At 35.7% G+C, this 20,022-nt stretch overlaps 2 protein-coding genes across 2 annotated transcripts; one reads left to right on the forward strand and one right to left on the reverse strand.

Moving 5' to 3' along the window:
• Positions 1-3,434: 3,434 nt before the first annotated feature.
• Positions 3,435-4,474, reverse strand: LOC120431345 (heme oxygenase 1-like). Its single transcript, XM_039596477.2, has 2 exons — positions 4,233-4,474; positions 3,435-4,174 (listed from the first exon to the last, which is right to left on the reverse strand). Exons 1-2 carry the CDS (start codon positions 4,348-4,350, stop codon positions 3,558-3,560), a joined length of 735 nt encoding a protein of 244 aa, XP_039452411.1. The 5' UTR covers positions 4,351-4,474; the 3' UTR covers positions 3,435-3,557.
• Positions 4,475-9,209: 4,735 nt separating this feature from the next.
• Positions 9,210-10,677, forward strand: LOC120431344 (putative tRNA (cytidine(32)/guanosine(34)-2'-O)-methyltransferase 1). The gene is made up of 3 exons (XM_039596475.2): positions 9,210-9,445; positions 9,500-10,155; positions 10,214-10,677. Exons 1-3 carry the CDS (start codon positions 9,325-9,327, stop codon positions 10,355-10,357), a joined length of 921 nt encoding a protein of 306 aa, XP_039452409.1. The 5' UTR covers positions 9,210-9,324; the 3' UTR covers positions 10,358-10,677.
• The last annotated feature ends 9,345 nt before the right edge of the window (positions 10,678-20,022 follow it).

A 20,022-nucleotide genomic window follows, 5' to 3' on the forward strand; every position in this document is an offset into this window, starting at 1 on the left:
TTTTCTGTATTTTTTAATCCGGCTGAAACTTTTTTGGTGCCTTCGGTATGCCCAAAGAAGCCATTTTGCATCATTAGTTTGTCCATATAATTTTCCATACAAATTTGGCAGCTGTCCATACAAAAATGATATGTGAAAATTCAAAAATCTGTATCTTTTGAAGGAATTTTTTGATCGATTTGGTGTCTTCGGCAAAGTTGTAGGTATGGATATGGACTACACTGAAAAAAAATGGTACACGGTAAAAAAAATTTGGTGATTTTTTATTTAACTTTTTGTCACTAAAACTTGATTTGCAAAAAAACACTATTTTTAATTTTTTTTATTTTTTGATATGTTTTAGAGGACATAAAATGCCAACTTTTCAGAAATTTCCAGAATGGGCAAAAAATCTTTGACCGAGTTATGATTTTTTGAATCAATACAGATTTTTTCAAAAAAACGAAATATTGGTCGCAAAAATTTTTCAACTTCATTTTTCGATGTAAAATCGAATTTGCAATCAAAAAATACTTTAGTGATTTTTTGATAAAGTGCACCGTTTTCAAGTTATAACCAATTTTAGGTAACTTTTTTGAAAATAATCGCAGTTTTTCATTTTTTAAAATTAGTGCCCATGTTTGCCCATCTTTGAAAAAAATATTTTTGAAAAGCTGAAAAAATTCTCTATATTTTGCTTTATCGAACTTTGTCGATACGACCCATAGTTGCTGAGATATTGCCATGCAAAGGTTAAAAAACAGGAAAATTGATGTTTTCTAAGTCTCACCCAAATAACCCACCATTTTCTAATGTCGATATCTCAGCAACTATAGGTCCGATTTACAATGTTAAAACATAAAACATTCGTGAAATTTTCCGATCTTTTCGAAAAAAATATTTTCAAAAATTTAAAATCAAGACTAACATTTCAAATGGGCGTAATATTGAATGTTTAGCCCGTTTGAAATGTTAGTCTTGATTTTAAATTTTTGAAAATATTTTTTTCGAAAAGATCGGAAAATTTCACGAATGTTTCATGTTTTAACATTGTAAATCGGACCTATAGTTGCTGAGATATCGACATTAGAAAATGGTGGGTTATTTGGGTGAGACTTAGAAAACATCAATTTTCCTGTTTTTTAACCTTTGCATGGCAATATCTCAGCAACTATGGGTCGTATCGACAAAGTTCGATAAAGCAAAATATAGAGAATTTTTTCAGCTTTTCAAAAATATTTTTTTCAAAGATGGGCAAACATGGGCACTAATTTTAAAAAATGAAAAACTGCGATTATTTTCAAAAAAGTTACCTAAAATTGGTTATAACTTGAAAACGGTGCACTTTATCAAAAAATCACTAAAGTACTTTTTGATTGCAAATTCGATTTTACATCGAAAAATGAAGTTGAAAAATTTTTGCGACCAATATTTCGATTTTTTGAAAAAATCTGTATTGATTCAAAAAATCATAACTCAGTCAAAGATTTTTTGCCCATTCTGGAAATTTCTGAAAAGTTGGCATTTTATGTCCTTTAAAACATATCAAAAAATAAAAAAAAATAAAAATAGTGTTTTTTTGCAAATCAAGTTTTAGTGACAAAAAGTTAAATAAAAAATCACCAAATTTTTTTTACCGTGTATCATTTTTTTTCAGTGTAGTCCATATCCATACCTACAACTTTGCCGAAGACACCAAATCGATCAAAAAATTCTTTCAAAAGATACAGATTTTTGAATTTTCACATATCATTTTTGTATGGACAGCTGCCAAATTTGTATGGAAAATTATATGGACAAACTAATGATGCAAAATGGCTTCTTTGGGCATACCAAAGGCACCAAAAAAGTTTCAGCTGGATAAAAAAATACAAAATTAAAATTAAAGAAAAAAGACCGATTCCGTAGAGAACTGCTCATATGTGAAAATTCAAAAATCTGTATCTTTTGAAGGAATTTTTTGATCGATTTGGTGTCTTCGGCAAAGTTGTAGGTATGGATATTGACTTCACTGAAAAAAGGTGATACAAGGTGAAAATTTTTTTGGTGATTTTTAATTTCACTTTTTGTCACTAAAACTTGATTTGCAAAAAAACACAATTTTTAATTTTTTTTATTTTTTTATATGTTTTAGAGGACATCAAATGCCAACTTTTCAGAAATTTCCAGAATGGGCAAAAAATCTTTGACCGAGTTAAGATTTTTTGAATCAATACATTTTTTTCAAAAAGTCGAAATATTGGTCGCCAAAATTTTTCATTTCATTTTTCGATGTAAAATTGAATTTGCAATAAAAAAGTACTTTAGTGAAATTTTGTTAAAGTGCACTGTTTTCAAGTTATAGCCATTTTTTGGTAACTTTTTTCAAAATAGTCGCAGTTATTGATTTTTTTTAAATAGTGTCCATGTTTGCCCACTTTTGAAAAAAATATTTTTGAAATGCTGAGAAAATTTTCTTTATTTTTCTTTTTCGGACTTTGCTGATACGACCCTTAGTTGCTGAGATATTGCCATCCAAAGGGTTAAAAATAAGAAAATTGATGTTTTATAAGTTTCACCCAAACAACCCACCATTTTCTAATGTCGATATCTCAGCAACTAATGGTCCAATTAACAATGTTAAAATATGAAACATTCGTGAAATTTTCCGATCTTTTCGAATTTTTTTTTCACAAATTTTAAATCAAGACTAACATTTCAAAAAGAGCAAACATTCAATATTACGCCCCTTTGATATGTTAGTCTCGATTTAAAATTTTTGAAAATATTTTTTTCGAAAAGATCGGAAAATTTTACGACTGTTTCATATTTTAACATTGTAAATCGGCTTAAAAGTAAACAAATATTCCTGAATCGGTTAGGCGAAGTCCCATAAAAACCTTCCGATGATCAAACTTCGGATAATGGAGGCTTTGGTTTATGGACTGAGTGTTTTTTTGATGTTTTATTTTTTCGAATATCTGCTTTAAAAACTGTTTAAATTTGATTTTTTTCAAGTTTCAGAGCTGTGAAATTTTTGAAATTTGGGTCTTTTGAATTTAAGATTTTTTGCATTTTCCGAGTTTAGAATTTTACTATTTTTCATTTTATTCATGATTTTTAAAATTTCTCAACTTTAAAATTGAAATAAAAAATGTCTGGATTTCAGATTTAATAAATTCCTGTTTCAAAATTTCAAATGTTATTGAATTTGAATGTTTCTGCCAGACAATTTAATGATAATTGTCCGGCTTTTCCCTCTGGTTCACTTCATATTGAGCTAACAACAATATTCAACGCTTGAGAAAAATCGTGACTTTTTTCTTGGGCATTTTTTTCTATGGATTTTTTTTGTTTCTTTCGAGCTCCGTATCAGTCTATAAACATAAGGGGTTTGCTTGTAAACGTTAAAAACTATTGCGATTCTTGAAGAAAAGTTTTGCTGCAGCAATCAAAGTTGTAAGAAAAACTCCTGTTTTAACGTTTGTTTTATTTTTAATTTTAATATCAAATGTAATTTTTACTAAAGTCTATTTTTTCCTATACAAATGTATTCCACATCACACAATCTAATTCAGTTCCAAGTCAGAATTTTCCTCTCAGAATATCAGATATTTCACAGCAAAATAAATCACCACCAACAGCACAATATAAATCAATGTCTTCACGTTGGCTCGATTAACTCCTTGCACCGTCCGAATGATTCCATTGTTGAGCTCGAAAACCCTCCTACTTTCCTCCATCATTTGCTGCCTCGTTTCCTCGTCCAGGCCTTCTCCAAATTTATCAATGCTGGAACGCATCTTTTGCTTCAACTCAAAGATGCTGCTCCCCTCAAAGGACGTCAACGCCGCACCCCGATTCGGCTCCCCAGCAGTGGCAAATGGGTTAAACTTGCGGGTAATGTTTCGTCGTTTTTGCAGAATTTGTCCTCCGGAGAGCAGGCCCATGTACAGGTGGTAAACGTACGCAACCAGCAGGTTTGGACTCTCGCGCTCGATCTGTTCCAAATGCTTAAGGTAATCACAGACTTCCTTCCTTGGCTGGTTTTTGGCCTTCCAATCAGCGCCCAGGTAGAAGGCCAGATCTTGCTCAAACTGCACCGTTCGGTGGAATTCTTCCGGCAGGAAGTCGTGCGCCACATGCTGCTCGAGAAATTTGAAAATTTCGTAGAATACCAGCAGCCCTTCCGCCCAAACCGCGCTATCGTACAAAGCTAAGACAAAGAACGCGCGTTAAGATTAAGCTCATTCAACAAAAGTACCACTTCTTACCGAAGGCCAATTTCGCATTCACCAAGCCATCGCTCACGTTGTGAATCTCGCGCGTAGCCACACGCATCGCCTTTGTGAAGGAAACCGTTTTCTCGGTGGTGGTAGTAGTGGCGGCCATTGTGAACAACAATTTTAAAAACAATAGCGTACAACCGGTCCCGTTAGTTTACTCTCGCAGAAATCAAAACAATGATCAGCTGAGTGAGAATAATGAATGAAGTGCGCACTTATTGTGGAGTGCGAATGAAACCAACACCATGGTTGGACAGTGCGAATGGAACAAACTGGAACAGAGAAACGTCAGTTGGGGCAGTGTTGCCTTTTTGGATGCAAAAACTGAAAAGTCTGTATATTAAAGTTTTTCTTCGAATTTTCTTTTTTTTTGCGTTTTCAAGCAAGATTTTTATAAATATTTTCATGGACTACGAATAAGGTAATTTATTTTTTCTACGCTACATGTTAGCCTTTTAAAAAAATGTAGGATATTTGCTTCGAGCCGCTTGCGCTACATAGTAACTCAGAGAGGGCCGAGGGGCGTGACATTGGCCTTAATGGATTAATTTTCGCATTTAATATATTAAGGAATTAAATTCCTCGCGTCATTTGATATTTGACAGTACCACACCTGCTTTGAAAACATTGATTTGCCTCGTGTCGCGTTCGCTCGCACAACTGTCAAGTGTTTGTGTTTTGATTCAGTTTTGGGAAATAAAAGCTGCGCTGATTTTTTACGAAAAACATGCATTTGGATTTGAGGTCGATGCCATAATTCTTAGGCCTCTACACGCATCTTCCAGTGGCTCGGCGCTATGCCGAATCATTTGGAGTACGACGCGTTGAACGACTGGGAGGATTGTTCCTACGAGGATTTGGTCCGGTTGGAGGAGAGTCAGGCGAGGTTGCAGCTGAATCTGATCGTGTGGATGATGCCGAGCATGGTGGAAAAGCCGGGCCGCAGCATCCGGCGATACAGCAACAGCTCCATCAGACGATAGGTGGGGTGCCAATAAGGAGAAAATTTTTGTACGATGGGAGAGTTTTGATTAATTTTATGTTTGTTTTAGATAATTCGAGCTGAATATGAACAAACAGAAGGCGCAGCATTTGATGCCTCCGCCACCGGAGGTTTCCCAACAGTTGCCGTCAACTTTGCTTTACCGTTGAACACGGTTCCCTTGTTGCCGATCCAGGCGAACGTTCCGTCTCCAATTCCAATGAATGTGCTGCCGCCGAACCTACACGAATTCTGACCAGCGACTGGTTCAGGAGGTTCAGCAAAATCATCCGGTGCTGAATTAGCACCATTATCATCAACGGCAGCAGCAGGGTCATAATCGCAATCATCAGCTGCACAAAAACCGCTAAATTGCCAACAGAACCAGCAGGAGATTCAGCACCATCGTGGCAAGCTGAATCGCTCCGGGGAGTACGACGCGAACGCGAATCTGATGAGCGAACGGGACAAGCAGATGCTGGGGATTCAGCTTAGGCACACCTTACTTCACACAAAGATTTTTTTTTGCGAAGAAACTTCTGTTGAAAGTGAATTAAGTTTTCCGTATGTGATAAATAAATACAAGTTATTCTAGACTTTAGTTTATATTTCAAAGCATTTTTTTACAATTTTATAATTAGCACTCCATCATACGATCAACCTCGTCTAGCACGAGGAAGTGAATGTTGTCCAGGTTGCAACCACGGTTCAACTCGCGCATCTGGTCGGAGTTGGAACAGTTCACTTCCCAGCCGCTCAAAGCTGCACAAAATCAATGTCTGTCCCACTTCCACTGCAGGCATTCCAGAGTCCACCAATTCGCATCGGCCTCTTTAACCATCGTCGCCTCCACCCTCGTTGGCCGGGGGCTTCTGCCAGATGTCGATCTCCGGCTGACGAATATCACGAAAATCTCTTGAACCGCCCGAGACCAGCGACCAGTCACCGCCGCTGCCTTCACGGTCAGAGTTGTGCCTTCGCTCCGGAATGTTCACCGGAGTGATCTCCGTCACGATCGTAGCCTCTACGTCTGATCAAGGGGCTGGAAACTCTTAGAACTTAACCTAAGTATATTAATAAGTATACTTAAATAATGTTAGTATACTTACGCTCTTCCACCCTAACATGAATCATCTTGTAAAAAAACGTCGGGGTGACGTCTAGAAATGTCACAACTTTTTTTTTGTTTATTTTGGTTTCTGCCAAACCTAACCATCAAATCGACGGAACCGGCAAGTTGAGAAATAGTTCCTCCAGGGCTTGAGAATCATTCTGGAATAAATTAATCGAAAATCCCCTCTTATTCTTCAGGGCAGCGCCAAACTTACATCCGGTTTCAAAGCTCTCCCGGAGTGGTGACTTTCGTTGGCTTGGAGGGGGCTTTTGGCGATTACACTTTGATATTTTTCAATGATATTATCGCAGATTATGCGCGGATACGGGGACTGTGCGGACCCGTTGCGGGAATGAGTTTGGTGGAGAAGATTGCGCCAGTTGCACGGAATTATGCATGAAGCGATTGATCACTCAATGGACCGGCAGGCCAGTTCGGTGCTGCTGAGAGGAGAGCTTAGAGTACATTATAAGGAGGAATCCGTCGTGGGTTACTGAAGTGGGGGACCTTACTTTTGGGACAAAGTATTTGTAAAAAAGATGAAGGATCTTTACGCGACCGTTTTTTGGAGCTGGGAGGTTTGGGATCAAGTTTTTGATCGTATTTGGACGAGTCGGATGAGGTTTCTGCCAAATAGAAGAAACGACAGAACCGGCGGGTAGTGCCAAATTTCTTCAAGGGTTTTGGAAACATTCTAGAATAAATTCTCGATTAACTTGACCCGGAACCCGCGAGGCAAAAAGCTGCTGCGATTTAGTACCTATAGGTCACAGGCCGAGGAATTACCCTTTTCGGACTTTAAAAAAAGGGGATATGCTGTCTGGCTACAGCTGGGTGATCGAATGGTGGTTCTATCATGTGAACCATGTCGTTTTTATTCAATTTTCAGCTTTAAATGTATGATAAACTAAACTAAAAAACTGCCACCTCATGAAAATTTTAATGCTCAGCCTCGTGCTCAACGTAAACATAAACACAGGCAAGCAAACGAACGAACCGAACTGTCAAAGCCAAGAAGCGTAAAGTTAAGGTGGTCTCGTGATTCGAATTTCGTTAGTATATTAACAAGTATATTAAAATAACGTAAGTATACTTAAATTGACTAATTATACTTGGAGTTTCCTGCCCCTTGCGTCTGATGGTCTGAACCATTAGCGGGAGAATGCATTCTCCCGTTAGACCGACTTTTCGGCGACACAAATTTTACACCAAGCACAAAAACAACAATCATGCGCAATGTCAAACGTCGTCGGTCGAACTGTCAAATCAATGTGATGTAAAAAGAGGTGTGATGTGAGGTGGGTGGTGATGTTTTGATCGTAAACAATCGTTAATTTGTTAATTTCGGCAGTTAATTAATTAAATAATTTATTTTTTTACTATTGTCGGAGAGGGCATTGCAATAATAAAAATAGCTTGAAATCAAGCTTGAAATGCAGGTTGATGTAGTGAAAGAACAACTTTTACTTATTAAATAGCTAGAAACAATTCCCTGAAAATACTAAGGACAGATGAAAAGTTGTCTTTTGGATTGTATTGACAAAATTCCAACAATGTGTTCAAATATTTTCCTTTTGAAGCTCAATTATTTGAGATTAATTAAATGATATTGATGACAAAAGACTTGTCACAAAATCGCAGACTAGCGATAACATTTAACCAAAACAGCCAAAACACCATTCGCCCTAAAAATTTAAAATTATTTGAGCTTCATTACTCATTTCTTTTTATAGGATTGTCAGAGCATCATTTTTTTGGGAATCCAAATAAACTAATTGGAACAACAAAGAAAAAAAAAATCAATTCCCGTAATCGTAAAATGTGTGCATGAATGTGATAACCACGAAGGAATTTATTTATGAGTATGGTGCATTTGAACTTTAAACGTGAATATATTTCTTCTTGGTTCACATATTCATAAACTTAATTCACGATTTCGGGAATTGTTTTTTCCGTGAACTGGGCAAATGGATCGCTACTTTAACATACCTGCCAAAAATGGTATAAATTGTGATCAGACTACAAGTCGAATTGAGTCTTAAAATTAAGATTTAAATGCTCATAACTTTTGATAGGGTTATCAGATCTTCAATGTTTTAAGCTTATTTGAAAGGTCTTTCAATGGAGCACCGGATTTGAGTGATAGAAATGACAGTTCTCCCATAAGGAATACATTGTAGAAAAAAGCAAAAAGTGCTCGAATTGAAGTGCTCCATTATCTAACTAACGATGTATCGCATATTGCATCCGGACATAATTTTCATCAAAATATCCGAGATCCGGCCACTAATAAGTGTATAAATAACACTTAAGTGCTCATAACTTTTGATTGAATCATCAGATCTTTGATGTTTTAGTCTTTTTTGAAAGGTTCTTTCAATTATCTAACTAACGATGGGTCGCATGATGGACCCGGACATCATTTTTATCGAAATATCTGTGATTCGGCCTCTAAAAAGTTTATAAATAACACTTATGTGCAAGTAAGTTAAGCTAGGGTTATTAGATCTTCGATGTTTTAGGCTCATTGGAAAGGTCTTTAAAATAGCTTCCTAAAAATATATAACAAGATGGGTTTCCTTACACAAATCACCCTTTTTACAATCTTCTGAACTATAGCCAAAATAGTTTTTTAGCGTAACTTTTGAAGTACTTTTCTAATCTTCATAACATTAACTAGGGTCTTATGGGACCCCAAGACGGAACAAATGAGGCCAAAACGGTCCAAATCGGTTCCTCCTTCTACACCATTACAGCACTTTTGTTTCTATTCCTACAAACAAAAATGGTTCACGAAACCTTCCAAACTGGCATCACCGTTCTGATTGTTGACATTTTTGTTCTTGCTGTTGTTGTTGTTCCATTCTCGTGTCATTTCGATTCAGAAGTTTGTGCAGCCCAAAATACATGAGCCGATTCCAGCAAGGATTGTGTTTTTATTTTTTAAATTTTGAGTTTATTTTTGGCAGTCAAGTTGAGTAAAAATGGGCAAAACAAGCAAAGACAAACGAGACATCTATTACCGGATGGCCAAAGAGGAGGGTTGGCGTGCCAGGAGCGCCTTCAAGTTGATCCACCTGGACGAGAATTTTAACATTTTTGAGGGTAAGATTGGTTTTTTTTTATGTTTTTTAAAATGAATGTTTGGTCTTCCATCAGGGGTTACACGTGCCGTCGATTTGTGCGCCGCGCCGGGCAGCTGGAGTCAGGTGCTGTCGAAGAAGCTGTACGAATCCCGCGACAAGGACAAGGACGATGTGAAGATAATCGCCGTCGATTTGCAAGCAATGGCCCCGCTCCCCGGTGTGACCCAACTGCAGGGAGACATCACCAAACTGAGCACGGCCCAGGCCATCGTCGAACACTTTGGCAACGACCAGCGCGCCCAGCTGGTGATTTGCGACGGGGCGCCGGATGTTACGGGGCTGCACGACATCGACGAGTACATCCAGTCGCAGCTGCTGCTGGCCGCCCTCAACATCACGACCCACGTGCTGACCATTGGCGGAACGTTCATAGCGAAGATCTTCCGCGGGCACGACACCACGCTGCTGTACTCGCAGTTGCGAATCTTCTTCGAGAAGGTCTCGATTGCGAAACCGGCCAGCTCGCGCAACTCCAGCATCGAGGCGTTCGTCGTTTGCCAGCAGTACAAACCGCCGGAGGGTTACATCCCGCAGATGATCAACCCGATGGAGGACGACGTGATGAAGATCGCGGGCGAAACCGAATCCGAAGTGAACCGGTCGATCATCCCGTTCATCGTGTGCGGAGACCTGCGGGGCTACGATTCGGACATGTCGTACAGTTTGAATGTAAGAATCAGCCACATAACTTTAACTACCTTACTAATTGTGCTTGTTTTGGTCACAGCTCAACCCAGAGAAGGAGTACGAGTACCGCGATGTGGTGCAGAAGCCACTAGCGCCGGCGTACAGTGAAGTACTGGAGCGGATGAAGACCACCTCGCTGAAGCACGACAGCATCAAGGTGGAGTCCGACAAGAAGAAGGATTAGTTGGAATTTGAATTTAAACATTTTTTTGACGACTTGGCTGTAGGGTGAGCTATTCAACTCATAACATGGGAAGATTCCGTTGCTACATTTAATGAACCGGGGAAGTTGGCTGAAAATTTCATATTTTTCTAAGCTATAATTGAATAAATTTATACATTTGATAATTAAAAATTGCGATGTAACTTACATTTAAATTTGTGGTACTAATTGAGAAAAACAGAAAATAAAGTTTTTAATTTGTCTGATAATAAATTTGCATTCTAATGTACTTTTAAGACCATCAAAAATTTCAAATAAATACCACCTCTTTATCTAGTAGTAAAAAAGATTTCCAAATATCTTCACTTATCACATCGAATCCATCGTTTTTTTGGTAGCCTTGAGAATTTTAAAAAATAACTTGTTCAAAATGAAACCTTAAAAATAATAAAACAAACTTGCTCGACAGCAGCATCAGATGCATGTCTTCAAAATAATATTTCACTCCTTAAAAATAACTAACTACACAATACGACAATTCTAAAAAAAAACTCACAACAGCAGCATCCGATTGTTTCCCTGGAGATTGAATTTCATATTTGCGTTTACTTTTACCGAAAAGCCACAATTATTACATTAAGCAGCATTTTTAGCAAATGTTTTTTTTTTAATTCTAATCGTCGGTTTTTGAGTGTATAGAAATTTCAATAAACTAGGGTGGTCGACGACAAAAACGTCGGCGATTTTCGCATCATGACCCTTGACATTTTCAGTACTGGTCGCCGATATAAATTTCTATTAAACCCCGGGATATCAATATTACCCTAATTTACGGTATTCGATAATCACCAGGTTGGAGATTGTATAAAGCATGAAAAAAAACTGTTTTAAATACTTAAAAAAAAAGTTCTGAAGACCTTTAAAGGGATTAGTAACCGGTATAAGGTCTGAGTCACAAAATAATTTAAAATAACTTAGTGAAAATATACTTAAAAGTTTTCATTTCTTCCTTCAAAAGCTTCATTAAAATCAAATCAAGAAGCAAACATATAATCTGCAACAAAATCTTTAAAATTTCGAAAAAAAAACTTTTCAATTAAAAAATTTCCACGTTGACCAACCAAAACATCAAATACCATGATAAAAAAAATCTGAAATATTTAAAAAAAGGCTGATTTAAAAATAATATTATGAAGCGCTTATTTGCTCATTTGTTGATTTCATTTGTAAATTATACTTTCAAAATAAAATGGTAGTCGAATTGTTATCACAACAAATCAAAATATGCATTAATTTTGTAAGTTTTATAAGAAAGCTTGATAAAATACAATCGTTGCTCCAAAAAGCGATCTCTGGTTTTTTTATTTGTGTCTCTGAAGTTCCAGTTCCTTTTTATCGCCTGCTTCTATTATTTTATATGAATTCTGATAGCTTGCTCCGACCATGATCCCCGAATTATCAACTCAGTGAATGTCGACAGTATCTATTAAAAAGTTATGATTAAAAAACACTGACATTATAAAACAGAACATTGACATTACACGTAAACAAAAATAAAACATAAAAACAAGAAGCCAAATATTAATAATATTTGAAATTACGTTGCCAAATCAAGCATTCCGAGAAAAACGCGTTTTTGTGTTTGTCACCAAATCTTCGCGACGGCATTTTCAAAGGGAATGCGATATACAGTGAGTCAAATATTTGTCCGTACCCCCCCGTACGGAAAATGTTTGTGATATAAAAGTACATAAAATTCGACTAAAGTACCATGTTTTATACATCAATCGACGCGGCAGAATGTCCTCTTAAAGACACTGTTATTGGATTTGCAAAAAAAACTTTTTCTAAAAAAATACAAAAATAATTTACTAAAAAAAGTCAAAAAATGAGGTCAAATAATTGTCCGTACCCCTAATAAAAGTACAAAATCTGATCGATTTAAGTGAATTTATTTATGAAATGTTGTTTCTTTGTCAAATACTAGTACCTCTAGCCAGTTTGTGGCAACTTTGACCTTCTGATAATTTGTTTAGTTAGTTTATATTAAAAATTGGTTTAAATTTAGTTTTTTTAGGTAAAACTTATAAAAACATTAGTTTATAAACAACTATTTTTATAAAATTGCTAATTTATGTTGTAAGAGTCTCTATTGAACAAGTTTCAACAATATTTGTTCAAAATATACATTGTTTTCATCTTTTTTTATTGATATTTTTCGACCAGAAATACTGTTTCGGAACAATACCGGTAAACAATCCAGATTGTCCCGGAACCGGTTTAACCCCTCGGGAGGAAATTTTGTGGTGGTCAGATAGAGGACAAAAAAAACCCACCTCTTGCAATTTGAAGCATCCAATTTCGTCAACTACAGCCCGATTACGAGTCCCTGGTCTGAAATTTGAAATTTTCAAATTCCCCAAGCAAAACATTCTGACCCAGGACGGTACAGAAATTCTCGGCACGAAAAGTGAAAATTTCAAATTTCAGACTAGGGACTCGTAATCGGGCTGTAGTGGACGAAATTGGATGCTTCAAATTGCAAGAGGTGGGTTTTTTTGTCCTCTATCTGACCACCACAAAATTTCCTCCCGAGGGGTTAAACCGGTTCCGGGACAATCCGGATTGTTTACCGGTATTGTTCCGAAACAGTATTTCTGGTCGAAAAATATCAATAAAAAAAGATGAAAACAATGTATATTTTGAACAAATACTGTTGAAACTTGTTCAATAGAGACTCTTACAACATAAATTAGCAATTTTATAAAAATAGTTGTTTATGAACTAATGTTTTTATAAGTTTTACCTAAAAAACTAAATTTAAACCAATTTTTAATATAAACTAACTAAACAAAATTATCAGAAGGTCAAAGTTGTCACAAACTGGCTAGAGGTACTAGTATTTGACACAGAAACAACATTTCATAAATGAATTCACTTAAATCGATCAGATTTTGTACATTTTTTTTTCGTTTCGGACAATTATTTGACCTCTTTTTTTGACTTTTTTCAATAAATTATTTTTGTATTTTTTTAGAAAAAGTTTTTTTGCGGATCCAATGACAGTGTCTTTAAGAGGACATTCTGCCGCGTCGATTGATGTATAAAACATGGTATGTACTTTAGTCGAATTTTATGTACTTTTATATCACAAACATTTTCCGTCCGGGGGGGGGGGGGGGGGGGGGTACGGACAAATATTTGACTCATTGTAAGTCGTAAGGTTTTTCGATTCAGCAGCCAAAACTAAACAATATTTTAGTGAAATTCAATCTTTTCATCTTCTATCACCTGGAGCAAAAATCTCGATTTTGTCAAAAGTGGATAATAGCCGTTTTGCCTTCCTCACCTTACTGAGGAAAGGCTAAAAAATCACTCGAAGAATGAACTTCTTAATACGAGCTCTTAGACCCACCTTCACGTGTACATATCGACTCAGAATCAAAAACTGAACAAATGTCTGTGTGTGTGTTTGGATGTGGATGTGTGCACCGAAATATTCTCACTCAATTATCTCAGCACTGGCAGAACCGATTTGGACCGTTTAGATCTCATTCGATTCGTCTTGGAGTCCCATAAGTCCCTATCGAAAATTATGATGTTTAGAAAAGTATGTACTTCAAAAGTTATGCTAAAAAAAACAATTTGAAGATAGCCCGGAAGATCGTAAAAAGGGTGGTTTTTGTAAGAAAACCTGTCATGTTAAACATTTTTAGAAAGGTATTCAAAAGACCTTTCCAACATCGAAGATCTGATGACCCTATGATGACCCTATTTTTTTTAAGAACCGGATAGTACGGATAGTGCAGATATTTATCCGGGTATCCGGTGATCCGGATATCGGATTTCCGCACAAGTCATTGCCCGATCATTAAATTTCTCATAAAACGACATTTTTGGGGTCTAATTAGCCCTTAAAGCAAAGTTTCACGAAAATCAAAACAACTTTTTCCGATTACAGGTATACAGCATCATTGCAGTAGGCTTTGGCAGAAACATTTGCATTTGTTTTATTTTTTAACAGAGCTTGCATTGAATGTTGGAATGAGTGGAACGGTTGCAAATATTTTCCGAAATTCAAACACCTAAAAGTACTTTTGGTAAACGTTGGTTCTAAAAGTTACTCCACGCGTTTACAAATGGCACGATGAATAATTCAGGTATTTAAATCAGACAAAACGCAAATCCTGCTCTTGTAGCGCATTAAAACAAAAATAATATAAAAAATCTCTCCACACACCTAGAAACAGACAGATACTGCCGGTGCTGCTGCCTAAAACCCGTGTTTGAAACGGTAGAAAATTTCCACGAATTGCATTTGCGTTTTATTTCGTCGTGTTCGTGCTATCTTTACGCAAGTCACATTTTGATGTTTCGGGAAAAACGCGTTTCAGTGCCTGACCTCTGCGAAATTAAAGTTTAAGTGAACCATTCTGTGCTTTGCACTGTAACTTTGTTGAATTTGGTTGCGGGAGTCTCGAGTATCCATAAAAAATATATTAAATTACACAAGTGTCAACATTGCACGGAGTTTTCCAATTTCGTTGCATATATCAAAATTGAAATCGAGTTTTGTACATTTTTGAAGGTCACAAAGCTATAACAACTCTCAATTCAATCCAAATTGCACGTGTGACACGATAGCACGATTACGACGACTTGGTACACATCGTCTCCGCTGCCTTCATTTTGCGTTGTAATTATAATAATCCGACGTACAAATGCAAAGTGTGTGTGTGTGTGTGCTTTGCTTCATTCTTGGATTGCGTTCAGGAGGGCGGCCCCGGGACCATAAATGAGCTCATTAAGGTGAAAGGTCTGCACCGCGAGGGTAAAAAAGGGGGATGGGGGTCGAGGAAAGCACAGGTGTAAGCACACGCGGATTTTGGATTATGCTCTGCTTCCCGCATTCATTCTGTGTTCTCTTCGCGTTTTGCAACGAGCGCCACCACGTTACGGCGGTGGCGGCGGCCCTTCAAATAGAATAGAGTCTCTCTCGGCGGTGAGTCGGTTTGGTTCAGTTAATTTTACCGGAAGTTGAGTGTGTTTTTTTTGTATTTCTTGTTTCTTTTTTTCCGCAGGAGTTGTACTTTAGGGGAAATTTGTGTCTTATGTTGAATATTTTGCATTCAAATCAATTTCATTAATAACCAAGTATAAACGAACAAAAATTTATAGTCAATATTTTTAGAATTATCATGAAATCGCAATTTTATCTCCTTTATACTATTTGAAGTTGAGCTCCGTTGCGAAAAGTTAAACACGGCTCAAGTGGGAGCATTCGTCACTAACAGAATGTATAGGTGTGCTTTTCATTTAACCTAAGTGCATCATTCCTTCGTTATGTTTATAAACGGTCCAGTGGCGAGATCCTATTAGTAGTTTGAATTCCAGTGGAAGGGCAAAAATATTTTTTGATTCTGATGACACACATTCCCTGTGTCAGAAGAAGCAATTTTGAATTATTACTTTTTCCATACAAGTATCCACACGTACAAGGCTCGTAAATATATGAAAATTGTTTTTTGGGATGAGACTGTCTGACCGACACCAAGTCTTCGGCAAAGTTGAAGATTATTATTAGGACTATTAAAAAAAAAAATTACTCTGTAAAAAATGCCCATTTCTTCGTTTAACTTTTTTCATTAAAAGTTGGATTCCAAAAATACGTATTTTTTATTTCCGATTTTATTAAATGTATGATGAGACTCAAATAGACTTTTAAGTCACAGTGCAAATCTGGTTCCAAAAATATTATTATTTTTCGTTTATGTACTTTTTAAAGGAAAGCTACCCCTGAATAACAACAATTTTCATTTTGAGACATTAAAAATCGGACAATACAGCCTCACAAGGAATTCGAATCGATGTAAATGAGTTTTTCTAAGTGTCACCTAATTAGCCTACAATTTTCAACTGACGATTTATTGATTCGATTTTCGATGTTAAAAAATGGAATTTTGTAAAATTTTAAAAATAATTTCATTTTTATAATATTCAGTCTTCAACATGAAAGGAGGAAAATTATCTCTATGTAAACCTTTTCAAAAGTTATGTTTGATTTTAAAATTTTAAATTGAAAAGATCAGAAAATTTAGCAAAAGTTTCATTTTTTAAGATTGAAAATCGAATCAATACTTTCTAAGATATTGAAAATTACAGGCTGCGAGGAGGCTTATTATCCAATTTTCAAAGACTCAGAGAGATAATTATAGGAAATGTTCTCAGCTTGAACATGCTTTTCTTTCTAAAAGTATTTTTGAAATGCAAAAAAAAAAAAACGAAAGAAAATCAAAAACATACCCAAAAATTGCTTTAACTTGAAAAAAATGTGAATATTTTTTCAATTATTTAAGGAATTCAAATTTTTGTGATAAAACGTTGAAAAGTCCTTATTATAATTAGGGTATTACTTTTCGATTCTTTTATTTTTAGTACAGAAAAGTAGACCTTTTCGTCATGCGAGAATGACAGGAAAAGTAATTAGTTTCACAACGGAATTTCAAAAATGTATTTTCCTGCATTTTTAATCACTTTAAGCTCGTTTAAAATATTTTGAAAACAAGTGAAATTTCTTTAACAGTTCGGCAAACCGTTTTTCCGCCATTTTTTTTTGTACGTAAAAAAACTAATGATAGTTATAAATTCCTTGTTATAAAAATTTGACTGCCATTTGATTTAAAAAGTAGAATTGAAATACTGAGAATTCAAACTAGGGTTATTGTAGATTAAACTGCCCATATTTGAAAATTCAGCTATTATGCCAAATCAAGTATTGCGAGGAAAACGCGTTTTAGTGTTTGTCACAAAATCTCCGTTCAAGGCAATTTCCCAAAAGAGTGGCATATTAGCCGTTTGGTTTTTCGCATCGGCAGCCAAGTCTAAACACTATTTCAGTGAAATTCAAGTTCCTGGAGATGCGTTGGAACATCCTCTACCACCTGGTGCTGTCTCGTTTTTGCCAAAAGTGAATATTAGTCGTTTTTTCAATGGTGGGCAGTAAATGTCTTGGGCTTTAATAAATATTATTATCTAAATAAAAAAAAACGTTAATTTTTCTCTAATTTTTAAGTTTTTTACAGTCCCGTGAAATTCTCAAGCATTTTGATGATTAATTTTGATACTCTCAGTGAAAACTGGAAATTTTCAGCTTGAGAAACCACTTAACTTGGATGCATAATATAGAATTAAGTGTACAAAAATCTTACCGGTTGTTCAACATAATTTTTTTAAGTTACTTTAGCATTTTCCACGCTCTTTGAAAATTCCGTGAAATTTTGTGTTTTCTTATGCAAAATTTACTTCTCAACTCGAAGGAATCCCCTGCGATATCTGTCTTTCTCTTTTCAAGGGTAAGCCAATCATCTTCATCAGCAGCAGCAGCAAAAGTCGCCCGCCCGGTGGATGAGCCCTTTCCCTGGCCATGGCTGGACGAAACATGAAACTAGGTGGTATGGGGAGGAAGTGGCGAACATGTCGGAATTAAAGGAGAAACCGACTTGCATTTAATACAGCTGGAAAATGAAATTAAATTAAAAAAGAGGAATGAAGAGGAAAAAAAACTGGAAAATGATACTCTTCACGATGAGCAGAAAACCCCCCTTCCTACCTTCTGTCTCATGTACGAGCTCCCCCCTTTTTAGAGTGTGTATCAGCGTGTTTTTACACACCATCAGACAGTGGTACCGCGGGCAGGGGTGAAATAGTCCAAATTTGTTTTACCTCCGGGGTTACCAGGTCTAAACAGAATAAAATATGGAAAATTGTGTTTAAAAATGGTATATTTCAACTTTTTACAAGTACATCAGAGGGTACGAAAGTTATTTGTATTTCAATAAAAGTCTTCATTGAAAATACAATGCACAATCTTTCAAAAATTGTCAAGAATACATCAAAACGACATTTTGAAGTTTCATAAGACTTTTTGAAATGTTGGGCTAGATTTTTAGATTCTCAAATTATTGTCTGTGTGTGTGTATGTGTGTGTGTATGTGTGTGTGTATGTGTGTGTGTATGTGTGTGTGTATGTATGTATGTGACCAAAATTCTCACTGAGTTTTCTCAGCACTGGCTGAACCGATTTTGATCGAACCAGTTGCATTCGACTTGGTTTAGGGTCCCATACATCGCTATTGAATTGTTTGAAGTTTCGATAAGTATTTCAAAAGTTATGTATAAAAATGTGTTTTCACAAATATCCGAATCTCAATTATATGCATGTAAACGATGTCCGGATCCATCATCCGACCCATCGTTGGTTAGGTAATTGAAAGGCCTTTCCAATGAGTACAAAACATTGAAGATCTGGCAACCCTATCTCGAGTTATGACCACTTAAGTGATATTTATGTACAATTTTGAAGCCGGATCTCACTTAAATGTACGTTAACTATGTCCGGATCTATCATCCGACCCATCGTTGGTTAGGTAATTGAAAGGACTTTCTAATGAGTCCAAAACATTGAAGATCTGGCAACCCTGTCTCGAATTATGACCACTTAAGTGATATTCATGTACTTTTTTGAAGCCGGATCTCACTTAAATGTACGTTAACTATATCCGGATCTATCATCCGACCCATCGTTGGTTAGGTCATTGAAAGCTGAAATGTGTGTCCAAACCACTCATATTACCCATTTTTGGTAAAAAGTGAGGAAGGCATCAACCACATATGTGGATTAGGTTAGTTTTTTTTTTTAAATCAGAAAAAAAACCCACACAAATATTATGTATCTGCTTTTTATTGCAACTTTCGTGCCTCAACGATAATGATTTCACAAACATAAGGATAGTTAAAAGATTGTATTTTAATTGATTTTCGAAATATATTTTAGAAGGAGTGACAAAAACTTTGTAAAAGTGTGTAATTTCATTTTTAAACAACGTGCAATCTTAATGATAAATATTTGCTTGAGGATTTTTTCAAGAGTCAATCCTCCAATTTCAATAAAATTTCAATTAATTTCATTCTGCCTTAATCAAATGTTTGGTACTCAGATTCGTAACCCACAAGTTATGAGTTCAAATCATGAGGTGGAAGGTTCTAAGTGCAAAACAAGTTTAAGGCCCAGATAATAAAAAAAATACGTAATGATTTTTGAGTCATTATGTACCCATATTTTGGAAATCTTTATAGTTTCCTGCTTTAATAAAATTCGAATGTTCTATAACTCACTACCAAAAATATTTGATGAACATTTTGACAAATTACACTCTTTTTAATCACATTTAAACGTGTTACCTACATTATTTCAAAAGGATAGATTTTTCAACACAATATTTGTTTTATATAATCGGGTCAAAGTATGGAAAAACCATTAGTTTTATATTAACAAAAACTTTAAAAAAATAGCATAAACTTAACCTTATTTTTTAGGAATTATAAAATCACTTACAGATGCGTCAAAATTTTGCAATATTTTCATTTGAAAATAGGAAAATTAGTTTCTGAGATCTTGCTAGAAGAAAATAAAAGGCTGTTTGGATGTGACTTAAACAAAAACTTGAATTTTCTTGTTTCTTTTTATTTTATTCGCTGTATTTCAGCAACCAGAGGTTCAATATTCAATGTCGCTTAGGTAAACAAATTGGAAATGTTAAAAACCTATCGAGCAAATAAAAATCAGGAATGGACAGTCATGAAAACCATTTTAAAAAGCTAGAATGTTGAGTTGAAATTAAACTTTT

Source organism: Culex pipiens, chromosome 3, assembly GCF_016801865.2.
Source record: "Culex pipiens pallens isolate TS chromosome 3, TS_CPP_V2, whole genome shotgun sequence".
Classification (NCBI taxonomy): Eukaryota; Metazoa; Arthropoda; class Insecta; order Diptera; family Culicidae; genus Culex; species Culex pipiens.

Coding starts and splice junctions, on each gene's coding strand:
- LOC120431344 (XM_039596475.2), top strand. CDS start 9,325: ATGGGCAAAACAAGCAAAGACAAACGAGACATCTATTACCGGATGGCC. Junction 9,446..9,499: donor GAATTTTAACATTTTTGAGG/GTAAGATTGGTT, acceptor GTCTTCCATCAG/GGGTTACACGTGCCGTCGAT. Junction 10,156..10,213: donor ACATGTCGTACAGTTTGAAT/GTAAGAATCAGC, acceptor TTTTGGTCACAG/CTCAACCCAGAGAAGGAGTA.
- LOC120431345 (XM_039596477.2), bottom strand. CDS start 4,350: ATGGCCGCCACTACTACCACCACCGAGAAAACGGTTTCCTTCACAAAG. Junction 4,175..4,232: donor GAATGCGAAATTGGCCTTCG/GTAAGAAGTGGT, acceptor TCTTTGTCTTAG/CTTTGTACGATAGCGCGGTT.